The following is a 14,050-nucleotide window of genomic DNA, read 5'->3' as shown; positions in this document are numbered from 1 at the left end:
ACTACCCAGTTTTGTTGAGGCTTCTTTAAAAAGTTCCTATCCACAGCATACCAACTACACACGAAAGAAAGCAACTCTCTAACTCAGTAACACTGATGGTTTTTGGCATCTGGATATTTATTTCCAAAAAATGGATTAAAGCTACCTCAGTTACTAAAAGTAACAAAAGTTGTATAGATGTGCTACATTACTGGGATGCTTAAAGATCATTTCCAAACTTATTATCTAAAAATCCTGTTCTTTATTTTTAAAGCTCTAGAAGACAATTCCTAAATAAATTCTAGTTGGATTAGCATGTACCTAAGGGTGAAAATATAACTGAAATTATTCTTACCTGGTGTTGCACATCAGAATTTGTTGGGCAGTTCAAACTAATTGGATCACGCTCCTCTGCTAGGGATTAAAAAAAAAAAAAAAAAAGATGCAAGCTTGATAAAGAAAGCACATACTCCGTGGTTGTAAGGCCTAAAATTAAGACTCAATATTATGTGCTGTTTACATCTGGTAAAACCAGGAGGACCCTGAATGGCCCAGCTGCAAGTTCCCCTTTCCACTCTGCTCCTGTGGATAAGACCGCCAGCTAAACAACGCTCCTTTCCAAGGGGACCAGGCACAGTCCCTGCTTATCCCTGAGCAGTGGGTTTCAGTTCCCTGCCAGGCCACTGAATTATTCAGACAAGTCATCATATCCTTCCCTGGGAACCAGGGGTCACACACCCTCTTGACAGGACAGCGCTTGTCACCCACAGCCCCCAGTTGTTCACTCTGTTCCCAAGTGCAACCCCCATGCGACCCTGCATGGGGTGCAGCGCTCCCTCCCCAGGCTGTGAATATCTGTGACTCACAAGCTACTGTCAATCTCATCTGCCCAGTGTCAGGTGTCCTGTGTGTGGCCATCCCCATAACCCCAGGGCAGGATCCCTCCCTCACCAACAGGGTTAACAGGAGGTAGTCCAAGCACGTTCCCCTCTGATAACCTTACATCAGATTCCATGGTGTTCACTGTTTGACAGTTTACTAAATCTCTCAGAGAGCAGAGTGGGATTATACTTGTCTTGATAGCTCACCCTCCTAAAAGTCAAACCGAAACCATTTCAGTTCTATGGTTAAAGTGGGGATTGCCAGTGAAAAGTCAAAGGAACATGATAGGCATGTGAAATGTCTAACACCTTTCGGAATTAACTGGTGGGAAGGAAATTCCATCCTTAGGTTGTCTTACATATGTGTTAACTTCACAGTTCCCCAACTTGTGGTGAAGATTGTACAAATGCATTAAAAACTGATTTTGTTCCATCAGATTTTAATCTTTAACCACAGGATTCAACATCGCACTCTAACCTTGAAAATCGCCAGTAATATATTATGTTATGAAAGAAATGTTTAGTGGCATGTAAAATCTTAGAGTTAATAAAGCCCTTAATAGAGAATCATTTAATTCAAGGTTCAAAAGTTAGGACTGAGTGACAGATTAATTCATCTATTGATTTTTACATTCCTTAACATTCATTGAGCTATTATAGGCTGGGCTGATAGATTTATTCATATAAGGGGCTACATTTATTGCTGCCTACACAATTCTGACTAAAGGCCATTTTCTCCTTAACATCATTATCTGCAAAATTTAAACTAAAAGCACGGTCTTTTATTAAGATTCCACATGGTATCTTTTTAAGCTGGAGCAGCAGAGAGCTTACCTAGCCTTCCGTTTCTCAAGACAGTCCCAGCTCTCTTGCACCAGAATCACCCGGGCTGCCTGTTAACAATGCAGATTCCTGGGCTCCACTCCAGACCTTCTGAATTGGAATCTCAGGGATCCCAGAAATCTGACACCTAACAAGCACCCCCACAGAATTTGGATGCACACTAATTTTTCACAGCAAAAAGTCACAGACATGTGACTTCAGTCATACTAATTCTCACAATGGCCAGTGTCATAACTGTTAACCCAGCATTACTGGACAAGTGGGGCTTTTTATTTCCCAACGCAATGTTAGCCTGAAATTAAAAAGCAACTTTTCTTACATGGTCCCCCAAGCACTCCTGTGGTTGCACCCCTCTCCCTCCCCTCTATAAAAGAAAACACCTTCAGGGCTTCCCTGGTGGCGCAGTGGTTGAGAGTCCGCCTGCTGATGCAGGGGACATGGGTTCGTGCCCCGGTCCGGGAAGATCCTCCTACATGCTGCGGAGCGGCTGGGCCAGTGAGCCATGGCCACTGAGCCTGCACATCCGTAGCCTGTGCTCCGCAGCGGGAGAGGCCACAACAGTGAGAGGCCCGCGTACCGCAAAAAAAAAAAAAAAAAAAAAAAAAAAAGAATGGCCACCTTTGTATGTGTGTCATAACTGGGGGAGGGGTTGGTTTGCTAAAACAGGAGACTGTCAGGACTCTCCGTCATGGCTGGGTGGAAGGCAGTGAACTTGTGGAATGAGCGGGACCAGGTCACGGTAAATCGTGTGGGAAGGAGGGGCTTTTAGTTTCATGTTACAACAAGGAAACCTATCAGCAAGATACTGTCGGTCAACTGGCAAGATGAGAAATCGTCTAAAATACAACACATTGGCCTGCTAGTTTTCAGGCAGACATTTTTACTTAGGAATTATTTTGGTGATCTCCTGAGTACTTGTTTATTTTCTCCTTTTTCAAACTGAACTACTACTTCTACATTTAGTTAACGAATTATTCCAAATATCATCCATGCTTAAGTTCAAATTTCTCAAAATAATTAACAATAAAATCAGTCTACTTCTCTTTAACTTTACATCCGCTATTTAAATTTTTTGAACAATGGAAGGGCAGTAATGCTAGAGAAGATGAAGATGGTAAAATCTTGATTGCTTTATGATGTAGTTATGTGCAATTTCCCCTCACTAGGAATAGTGCCTCAAAAATCAGAATTATTTTTCCAAATACATTTTTCTCTCAAAATATGAAGAGTCACATTCCCTTCAGAACCCTCAAGCCAGCAGTTTCTATGAGATACAGGAATTCTGTGATATAAGATAAACCCCAATCTTAAATTAGTCCTGAATTTGGTGCCTACAGATCCTCACAGAGCACCTATCATAACAGAAGCCTGACAGAATGAACCTCCCGAAATCTCTAAAATCAGGGGAGGCAGAAGCTACACATTTGTTCCCGCCAAGAAAACAGGTATAATAACACGTTTCACCTCAAAAACATGCTGATCATTGAAATCACACTAGAGTCCCACAGTTGATTTATGGTAAAAGCACATTATTGAGAGCCACTCTAGTGTGGACTGTGTTAAGGGACTATGTTGTACTGTCCAGGGGAAAAGTAGGAGTACACTAGAATTATAATGAAGACAGTGTGAAACATGCTAATTTTCTTAAGAAAATACATTTTGAGGACTTTTAAAATCATATGGAAATGGTTCAAGCTAATTACAAATGACTCCCCTATTAAATATAGTAGCCCCCCTAGAATTCACTTAAGTGTCAGAGTCTGAATTGGTCTTAATATAATTAGATTACATTTACTTTTTTAAAAAATAAATTTATTTATCTATTTTTATTTTTGGCTGCGATGGGTCTTCGTTGCTGCATGCGGGCTTTCTCTAGTTGCGGCGAGCGGGGTCTACTCTCCGTTGCAGCATGCGGGCTTTCTCTAGTTGCGGCGAGCGGGGTCTACTCTCCGTTGCAGTGCACGGGCTTCTCATTGCGGTGGTTTCTCTTGTTGCGGAGCATGGGCTCTAGAGCGCAGGCTCAGTAGTTGTGGTTCGCGGGCTCTAGAGCGCAGGCTCAGTAGTTGTGGCACACGGGCTTAGTTGCTCAGCAGCATATGGGATCTTCCCGGACTAGGGCTCCAACCCGTGTCCCCTGCACTGGCAGGTGGATTCTTAACCACTGTGCCACCAGGGAAGCCTACATTTACTTTTAAGCTGTAAATTAGTCTCTTCACTAATTATATATGGGCTTTGTTTCCCTAAAAACAACTTCAGTGAGAAAATTACCATAAGCATTTAACGATGATACTGGCTCCATTATGGTATGCTTGAAAAAAATACTGCAGACATTAAATTGTTATTAAATGCAAATGTTGGATATTACATGGAAGACGACGTATTTCTTGGAGATAAGAAATTATGTGCTTAATAACACTTCCCCTCCCCCCCTCATGAATAAGGACAGAGGAAAGATCTGGAGTTACTTGTCAACTCACCACCACTTTAATTAATTTTAATTAAGGTTTTGTAAAACTCAAATTCTAGGAGAAACCCAACGGTACAGTTACTGTATTATCAGGCTATTAAGCAACAATCTTCTTCTCTTAAAACAGAAAATCATGTCCAAGAGTGATAGAAAAGGTCTTCGAACAGCTGCTGCGGCCCAGTCTACCTAAAACGGTGGTTCCACTCTTGCCTCTCCGCTACAAAAGCTTTCAACAGTCCTCTACCCTGATGGCTCACGATTCTTTTGCCAGATTTCCCTCCACACCTGTCAGATGCTTGTTGGGAGTCAGGTGCTGTTCCAGTCTCGTTTCGTTGAATTCTCACAAGCACCCTGGGAGGTCGGTGTAATACTGTCCTCTCTGCACTGCAGACTGGACACTGGGACCCTGAGCCATGAGGTCAACTGCTGAGTCCTCTCAGAGCTGGCGGTCTGGCTGCAGCTCGTGTGTCTCTTACATGTCTGCTACATGTGACACGCCACATCCTTTTTTTTTAATAAATTTATTTATTTATTTATTTATTTTTTGGCTCTGTTGGGTCTTCGTTTCTTCTCTAGTTGTGGCAAGCGGGGGTCACTCTTCATCGCGGTGCGCGGGCCTCTCACTGTCGCGGCCTCTCTTGTTGCGGAGCACAGGCTCCAGACGTGCAGGCTCAGTAGCTGTGGCTCACGGGCCCAGTTGCTCCGCGGCATGTGGGATCTTCCCAGACCAGGGCTCGAACCCGTGTCCCCTGCATTGGCAGGCAGATTCTCAACCACTGCGCCACCAGGGAAGCCCCCACACCACATTCTTGAAGCTTCTTAGGCAGGCTCTCAAAGGGAGGTCTGTGTCCCACCCACTCAGGTTTGCATTAAAAACACCGGTTTCTGGGCCTGACCCCAGACCCACCACATCATGATTTTGGAGTAGCGGGGCCCAGAATCTGCATTTTAAACTAGCTCCCCAGGTAATTCTTCACTGCACCCTAAAAATCCAAGGAACACGGCCCAACACAGCCTCCAATTCGTCCTGGTGGCCTGGCTTGCACCTTTCACTTTCTTGCTGAACTAGGCAATCACAGCTTGGGGAATTCAGGACACTGAGAAGTCATTCATGGAGAGGGGACAGGGCAAAGTGTGCTTGGGAGAAGCCTCCCCTAGTACAGCCAGGATTTGGGCTCAAACCTGGCCTTCAGCCTCTTTTCCCTACACCACTGCCATTCCTGGGACGTGCAGAGGGGGCAAAAGGAATGAAACTCTAATGATGCCATTTCAGAGAGCAGGAAGAAGAGTCTGGTGAGTAGAGAATGAGGGAGGGGGACTTGGCAGAACTACAGACTTAACCACAGGTGGGCCCTGCCAGGGAGCTCCCAACCCTGCAACCCAGTGACCCTGTGATACCCATCACCACAGGAGCTGCTGGGGAACCCCACAGCAGGCTGTGCTGGGAAGTCCTTCCTCTCCAGGAAGCCGGGGTGTCCCTGCCATCTCTGAAGCTGCTCAGATCTGATTGTTCCCCACCCCTCCTCTCTGGCTGGTCAGCAGAGCACAAGGTAAACACTTCAGGGCGATAAGCGGCAGCTCAGCCTCCATACTGGATACAGCCTTGGAGGCTGCCCCAGGGGAAATTAGGAAAGGCTCAGGCCTTTATGGTCTGCACCACGCCTGAGACATTCGCCTGTGGATCATAAAAGCAAGCTCTTTTTTGCTTTGGGGTCTGACAGCATCCCCTGCCCCTTGTCTGCTAACAGAACCCTCTTTACTGTGGTTTGAGTAGAACTGACTTCATGCCCTCCGCCCCCCACCCTCCAACCTCAAGGCTCAGACCTGGTCACCCCTCCATCCTCCGACGACAGCAGCTGATACAGGGATGGCCACACGACCAAACTGCTCCTTTCATGATTTGCCCCTAAAATTGTACCATGTGTGCTGGGGGAAAGGCTCCCTCTTGCCCCGGCATCTTTAGCTGCACCAAGTAAAGCTGGAGGTGTCAGAGACTATCTTTCCCACCAAGTGGGGAAAGCCTATTCGAGTATGGAGCCAACACAGAAGACAGAGCCATTGTGGGGGGAGTGGGGGACTGAGCCTGAGACATCATTTAAATGCTTGGATTTAGCAGCACCCAAAGACTCTAAGCCACCAAGTCCCGCCCCCCATTTTAAACTAATTTGAGCTACATTTCTGACACTTGCAACTCACAGTCCTGGCTTTCTTCATTTTATGCATGTTAAAAAACACCATAGGAATTTGATGTGTAATTTGCTATAAAATAACTTCTACATTTTAATAAGAAAATTCATACCAGAGAAGGTCAAATCATGCACTAAATTATCAGTATGTTTCTGTTTTACAATTTTAAAAAATGAAAAATTACTTTGACTAATGCTTTGTTCAAGATATGAAAGTAATCACAAGTTTAAATTGCTACTTTAACTGTACATACCTTTAGGGAGTCCCGTGTCTTGAATGGGATATTTGTCTGACTGTAGAGACCAACAAAAGAGGAGTGTTATTTTTAAACACCGTAGTCAAGTATAAGATCAAAGTGAAGAGAAAGCTTTGTCTTGGGAAAGTCATGATTTTAATTTAAATCCTTGCAAGTTTTTAGCCTTGGATTTATCAATATGCCTGACCCATTGCTTGCTTTCATTCTCAATTTTATAGAAATGAAACCAAGGTGGATGAGAAGTTAATGCTGGAACATGAAACAGAAGAAGCCTTCAGCTCTGACCACTAAACCACACTTACTCTCTTTTCTGCAGTGCTCTTCTATTTCCTGCAGCTCAAAATTGAGGGACATTTCTGTTAGTGAATTATGGGGACAGACCCACCTCTTCTCACCATTTCTGTGACATTCATTTGGGCCAATAAGCATGTGTTCTGGGCAGTACTCACAATTGGAGAGCTCTGTCACGGGTTGACTAGGACAGGAGTCAAAAGGTAACTATCCCATTAATGTCACGAAGATCTACAAATTAGTTACCCATTATGCACAATTATGCACAATTCCCCAACGGTTTAGTTGAGGGCAGTACCGTTACAGGGAATTCAAAATAGCAAATGCTCTTATAATCACATATTTCTTTGTTGGTACCAACAAATATGCAGGTATCTAAGCTTCTGGAAGCTTCTACTGCAGATTATACAATGTAGTCATTTTCTAAAGACTTCCATGAGAGGAGTGGGGATGCACCCAATCTCCCTAGCCTGTCCTCTGACCCCGGCTCAGTTCCCACCATCCTCTGCATCTGGGCCTCTGGGGCTATAGTCCTCCAGCCTAAAAAAGAAAAGCTGTACCTCCCAACTCTCCTGTAAGTCTCATCACTACCTTCCTTGGACAGAAGAGGAAAAGAAACAAATGTGGAACCAGGGATTCTGTTTTAAACGCCTTTCCTTGGAGTTTCTTTGGAGCTAGGCAGTAAAGTTTCAGAACCTTCTAGAAGCCTCCAACCCCTTTCCACAAAAGAAATCAATCAATCATCTTTACGGTATCAGTTCAACCTGTGAAGGGGCTGGAGTCTAAGGTCAGACACACTGGTGGTCAAGCGTGTCTACATGACTGAGCCCCAATAACACTCTGGACCCCAAGCATGGGGTGAGCTTCCCTGGTTGTCAATACTCTGTGTGTATCATCACACATCGTTCCTGAGACAAGTAAACACTGTCCACACAACGTCACTGACAGAGGGTAGCTGAAAGCTCCATGCGTGCAACTTTCCTGGGCCCTGTCCTATGCCCCTCTTCCTTTGGCTGACTTTAATCTGAATACTTTTGCTGTAATAAACCACAATCCTGAGTGAAAAATCAATCAATCAATCAATCATCAATCATAGGGAACTTAAAAATCAAATACTTTTCCCCCAGACTAAATCCTTCTCCATACTCTGCTCCCCAGAGCATGGAAAACACAACTGTACCATAGTGCTTCTCGTCTATTTGTATTTGTCTATTTCCTCAGACAGACTGTGAGTGTTTCAAGAGAAGGGTCCATGATCTGTGCATCCCCAGATTTTGACTCTGTTCAGATTACATGAACGAACAAGTGCAGGTTTCCTGGAGAGACCGACAGTTGAGATGGGCCTAGAGAATGCCCAGGACTCAGAGGACCGCGAGAAAGGAGCATGGTGATTGCAGATGGTGGGCACGGCGGAGCAAGGCCAGGTGCTTGGAAGACGGGCCAGCCTGTAGGACAGATGCATGCTGGAGGTGGAAAAGGAAGACAGGGTTGGACACGAAATAATGGAGCCAGTTTCCATGGAACACCCTGCAAAGGAGGCAAAGGGATTTAGGAAGGCTGCCATTCTAGGATCTCGGGAAGCTTGGCTCATTTAACACTGCTGCCTGCTTCGTGCCCCACTCTGCATATGGGAAGACGGTCAGCACAGTCTCGCAGGAAGTCAGGCAAGCAAATAATTCCCACACAATGCGATAAAAAGTAGGGACCATGGGGCTTCCCTGGTGGTGCAGTGGTTGAGAGTCCGCCTGCCGATGCAGGGGACACGGGTTCGTGCCCCAGTCCGGGAGGATCCCACATGCCGCGGAGCGGCTGGGTCTGTGAGCCATGGCCGCTGAGCCTGCGCGTCCAGAGCCTGTGCTCCGCAACGGGAGAGGCCACAACAGTGAGAGGCCCGCGTACCGCAAAAAAAAACAAAAAGTAGGGACTATGGATAAGGCAGCACCCAAAGGCCCCAAGGCTGAGAAACCTTCCCAGATAAGGAACACTTGGGCTGAGTGGCGGGTTGCATAGGAGTTCATTATGTGAGGAAGCAGGGAGGGGCCAGCACTATGGGTATCCCAGGACGGGGGGAGGGCGTGGGGCATTTGTGGAGCAGCAAATAGCTACACACAACTGGCTCATCAGGGGGATGTTGAGACATGGTCATGGAGGACCTCATCTGCCATGTCAAGGACCATGTATTTAATCCTGGAAGGAATGTTAGAGTTGAAATGTGTCCCCTCCAAAACTACCTCGAAGTCCTAACCCCTAGTACCTCAGACTGTGACCTCATTGGAAATAGGGTCATTGTAGATAAAATTACTTAAGATGAGGTTATACTGGTGTAGGGTAGGCCCTTAATCCAATACGACAGACGTCCTTGTAAGAGGAGAAGAGATAACAAGACACAGACACACAGGGAGAAGACGGCCACGTGCCACCAAAGGAAGAGAATGGAGTGAAGCAGCTACAAGCCAGGGGACACCAAGAACTGCCAACGACCATCAGAAGCCAGAAGAGGGACTTCCCTGGCGGCGCAGTGGTTAAGAATCTGCCTGCCAATGCAAGAGACACGGGTTCTAGCCCTGGTCCGGGAAGATCCCACATGCCGCGAAGCAACTAAGCCCGTGCGCCACAACTACTGAGCCTGCGCTCTAGGGCCCGCGAGCCACAACTACTGAAGCCCGCATGCCTAGAGCCCGTGCTCCGCAACAAGAGAAGCCACCACAGTGAGAAGTCTGTGCACCGCAACAAAGAGTAGACCCTGCTTGCCGCAACTGGAGAAAGCCCACGTGAAACAACAAAGGCCCAACACAGCCAAAAATAAATTTTAAAAATTAAAAGAAAAAAAAAGTGGTAACAGAGGTAAATCAACAGTGTATGCCCATCTGACACATGAGCAGGCCGCCTTTAACTTTAAGGTTGTCCTATTTTTTCTTTCGATCTCAAGTTAGATATTTTGATTTCTGAAGAACTGGTAATTAAAAATAGTATTAAAAGTAGACAAGCAGATAAAGACCTCACGTAACCTAAGAAGACCACTTCTGATATGTGCAAAATGAGAACAGGGTCTAACACCATTTTTAACCTGGAGAAATCCCAAGTTTATTATGTCACAGAGAAATATCATGAAAAAGAAATTTATCTTGGAAAACTTTATTTTAGGGTTTCAAATTTCATGTAAGTACTAAGTAATAAAAAAATATAAAGAAATAACAAAGGGAAAAAAGGAAAAACAGGAGTCATCACCATTAATGTAAAAGTTGTAACCTACCATATTAAGGGATATAGTGCTAGGGTCTGTGTCTTCCACTGGCTCCTTTGTCAAATGATCTGTAAAGAGAACAAATAGAGAGCATTTTCTTTAACTTCTCAGAAGCACAGCGTGTCCTTTGATAACTGTCTTCATATAGACACAAGCTACCCCAATCAGTTTGGAGAAAAGCTTACTTTCAGTCATTAGAGGAGACAAAATAAGAAAGAATGAGTTCAGGCTGCATCAAGAAAGTGATGATGACTAATAAACTACATTAAAAAAATATTTTGGAACAGTTTACTTATAAATATCTACAAATACTCAGAGGTACAAACAACTACAAATTAGGTGAACGTGATATTAATGACTCTTTTGCATATTGGATTTTGAGACAGGCTGGGACCTGGGACCCTTTACTGGAGCGCTTGCACCTGGACAAACATCTCCTCAAGCAACAGAGTACAAAGAAACTATAAACGACTAAAAATAACTGCATGCAAGTGCCGTTGGGCAAATTATGAACAACATACAAAAGAATACAAAAAGGACACAAACCAACTGCCATTTCTGAGGTGCCGGGAGCAAAAGCAGGGTACTGCACGTGAGCCCTGCACACAGCACCACCAAGGGGGTGGTCAGGCCACCTAAGCCACACCTCAGGCCCGACCCACCAATCCGCTCCCACTCTCACCCCAGCTCACCGCGCCCCCCAGGACAGCAAGCAAGAAAGCGCACCTGTTTCTTGTTTTTACCCCTCATGCTGCAGCACGAGTCCCAATAAAGCATTGCCTGAGTTTCTCGTCTGGTCTCTTATCGGCAACAATCTGATTATAACTTTGAGCAAGAAAATTAGAAAAAAAAGCTCCCCCTTTCCAAGACAGTTTACGAAACATCTGCCAAAAAACTATCTTGCTCGACAACCATTTATCTGTCTGAATGGGATCCTCGGTATTTTGTGCAGTCACTACACGACCTGCAAAGCCCTAAGTGGCCAGCCTTGGGCCAATCAAGATTCATCTTTCATTTTGCTCCCAAATCTTCATTAAGTACATACTGTGGCCCAGGCACTAGGTCCTGGGAATGCCTTGGGGGATCCAAACCAACAAAACAGGTCCACTTATGGAGACCATTTGTTTGTTCTCCCCAGATGTTTCCCATCCGAGAACGTGTCCAGACTTCTCACATTTCTCTCCCCGCAGGTGTTGACAATGCCCAAAGGAGAAGCAGTGTGAAGGGAACATCTCTTTGTTTTATGACAGGCTACAGTCACTGGAGGGATTAAAGGAGGTGGCCCAGAGGAGCGGGGGCAAAAGGAGTTTTTGCCAGCGTCCCCCCATGGAGCAGGGGACAGACACTGCAGCTCCACGAGTGGGGACTGTGCCGTGGTCCTTAGCAGAGCCCAGAGGTGGCAAGACCACATCAGGGAATGCACGGAGGGGGCTAACCCCTGGGTCTCAGGGTTCCCAGCCCCACAGAGAAACAAGCCCGTGATTTGGGTCTGCAAGAGAAACAGAGGGCTCCTGGACCTCAAGAGTCTTCTCAGGCTTGGACAACAAGGACATCAAGCCCACCCGGATGCACTAAAAATTCAAGGCCCCTCTTTTTCCAAGCACCACATCATCCTCTTAGGTTCCTATATGACCCTAAGGAAGGGGCCAGGCCCCAGTCTGGACTGAAATGGAATTTCCTGCCAGCCCAGTAGATGACAGACTCAGACCTGGATTTAAGTCAATGTAAAGAAAATAAGAACAAGCTGTGTTGCTAACTCCACCCTGAGTTTACAGAACTCCTGCTTCCCAAGGAAAGGAGAAGGCAATTATCATACAGAGCATTTGGTGTTATGACAGTAGAAATGCAGAAGGATATGGAAACACAGGAGGAACACAAGCCTAGCCTGGGGTGTCTGGTGGGGAGTGAAGAGCGGGTAGAGAGGAGCCTATAGAGGAGATGACACTTGAGTCCAGAAGGATGAGTTGAAGCTAGCCAGGAGAAGTCAGGGAGGGAAAAGCATTCTAGGCAGAGGGAACAGCATAGCGAAGGCCTAGAGGTGAAAAAGAACAGGACACATAAGCATACTTCAAATAGGTCCAGCCAGACACCTGCACTCGGTTTTCCAGTTTTTCCTTTCTATCCTTCTCATGTCTAGCTCCTGGCTGGGGAGCGGGTAGTAGAAGCCACCATGAGTAGCCTCCAGTCCTTTCTTTCCCTCCTATCACAGCCTAGTCTCAACCGCTTAATTTTCACCAAAGTGTATCTGGATGATAAAACTTTTTTTTTTGGCCACGCGGCCTTGTGGGATCTTAGTTCCCTAACCAGGGATTGGACCTGGGCCTTCAGCAGTGAGAGCGTGTTGTCCTAACCACTGGACCGCCAGGGCATTCCCTGGATGATAATACTTTAAAAGCTTACCTCCACTAGGGGGGTGGAATTTTAATAGGAATCCTGTGCAGCTATTGCCCACTAAGTCTATGACAAGTTAGGCCTGTTTCCTACAGAGACATTAGTACGCGAGGAAGGAAAAAGACGAAGAGAAGAAAATGGAGGAGATAGCTGGGAAAGGCAGAATTACCCCCAAAAGCAGCAGTGAGAACGCAAACAGGACAGTTAAAGGGAAGGCACACAGGGCCTGGGAGGAGAAGGCTTGGGTCCTCACCGCCACACCGCTGAGACCTAGTGGCCTGACGTTGAATGAGTCTAGCGGTATGACCTTGGATATGACTCATGTTAAGTGTTCCCGGCCTCTGGCTCTTCCTCTGTAACAGGAGCGGGTCCACGTGGCTGGTTCCCACACCCAGCTGATCATCATTATTCTGGTCAGGTCAGGTTTGGGAACGACTCCCCCTGAGAATCTGTGCCTCAGAGGGTGATGGGGTGAACAGGACCACAAGTGTTTGGAGGCCCAAAGTCTCTTGCTTTGGTCTGAAACCTCTGAGAATAGATGGAATTTAAGATGGGAAGGGCACAGAGAATTTAGGCGGTTTTTTTTTGTTGTTTTCTGAAGCACAACAGCAAAGTGAGAGGGCAATGAGGAAAGGCTTAGGCCATCAGGAGAGGTTTAGGACCAGTCTTAGAGGCACTTTCAGGTCTTTATTATTTTCATTCGCATGGTTGTGACCGTATCAGCTTCTGACGTAGACCAGGCTGGGGATGAAGTTCTTCCTTACATGTTATTGCCAAATCCGCTCACAGACCCAGGCCCACACTGTCGCTCCACTTGTTCTAGCTGATCCCGGGCCTTCCCCCTAGCCCTTGCTGTAGTTCACGCAGAAACACCTTTGTTCTCACAGGCCCGTGCTGTGTAGATTATTTGGAGGAGGGCTGATCCTGGTTATTTGAGACTAGTCTAGAAGCAGTTGTCCTAAAGTATTTCTGAGAGCTCTTGGAGCCACATGTTTACATTATTAGTATGAAATCAAATAGTTTACTCAGAAGCTTTAAAATGTTTATTTTTACAGGCCCCAGGTAACAGCAGGCTGGGCCTCTAGGCAAGGCTCTGATATCAGATGGGGCACGAAGAAGCCAAAACAGAAAGGGGGATCGTGCGAGCTCCGAGGTGGTAAGGCCGGCAGCTCAGCCTGGGCGGGGTGGGGACCTTCCTCCTGATCCTGGCTGTTGCTTTACTGTCCCAAAGCTGCCTCCATTCTCCTGGATTGGTGACTCTAAAGAAGGCAGAGGTCACCCCAAATTAGCTGGTAATTGATCAAAGGGGGTCTCACGATGGCAATGAGAATGATGTTTAATTCACATGAGCATCTTCTGGGGAGGTCCTCAAAAGGTGAGCTGATGCCACTCAGCTGCTGGAAGGGCACCCGGCCTGGCTCCCGGAGGCCCCAGGGGACAGCAAGCAAGGCCAGCTGCAATTACTTGTTTCTCTGGGCCTCAGGTGCCTCATCTGTAATAGTCAGGGGGAG

The 14,050-nt window shown here is 46.3% G+C and overlaps 1 protein-coding gene across 3 annotated transcripts in view; it reads right to left on the bottom strand.

The window, feature by feature from the left end:
* EDARADD (EDAR associated death domain) overlaps positions 1 to 14,050 on the bottom strand; it is a 63,870-nt gene that overhangs the window by 43,381 nt on the left and 6,439 nt on the right. For all 3 annotated transcript variants that reach the window (XM_029201187.1, XM_029201186.1, XM_029201188.1), the window contains exons 2-4: positions 10,158 to 10,216; positions 6,611 to 6,650; positions 335 to 393 (exon numbers count right to left, since the gene is read on the bottom strand). In XM_029201187.1, the coding sequence (XP_029057020.1) occupies positions 335 to 393; positions 6,611 to 6,650; positions 10,158 to 10,216 (158 nt within the window). The remainder of the gene's footprint in view (positions 1 to 334; positions 394 to 6,610; positions 6,651 to 10,157; positions 10,217 to 14,050) is intronic.

The sequence above is a fragment of the Monodon monoceros genome, unplaced genomic scaffold, assembly GCF_005190385.1.
Source record: "Monodon monoceros isolate NGI ecotype Baffin Bay Population unplaced genomic scaffold, NGI_Narwhal_1 Super_Scaffold_4, whole genome shotgun sequence".
NCBI lineage: Eukaryota > Metazoa > Chordata > Mammalia > Artiodactyla > Monodontidae > Monodon > Monodon monoceros.
The sequence above is the reverse complement of the archived record's forward strand: the minus strand, read 5'-3'. Positions and strand labels throughout refer to the sequence as shown.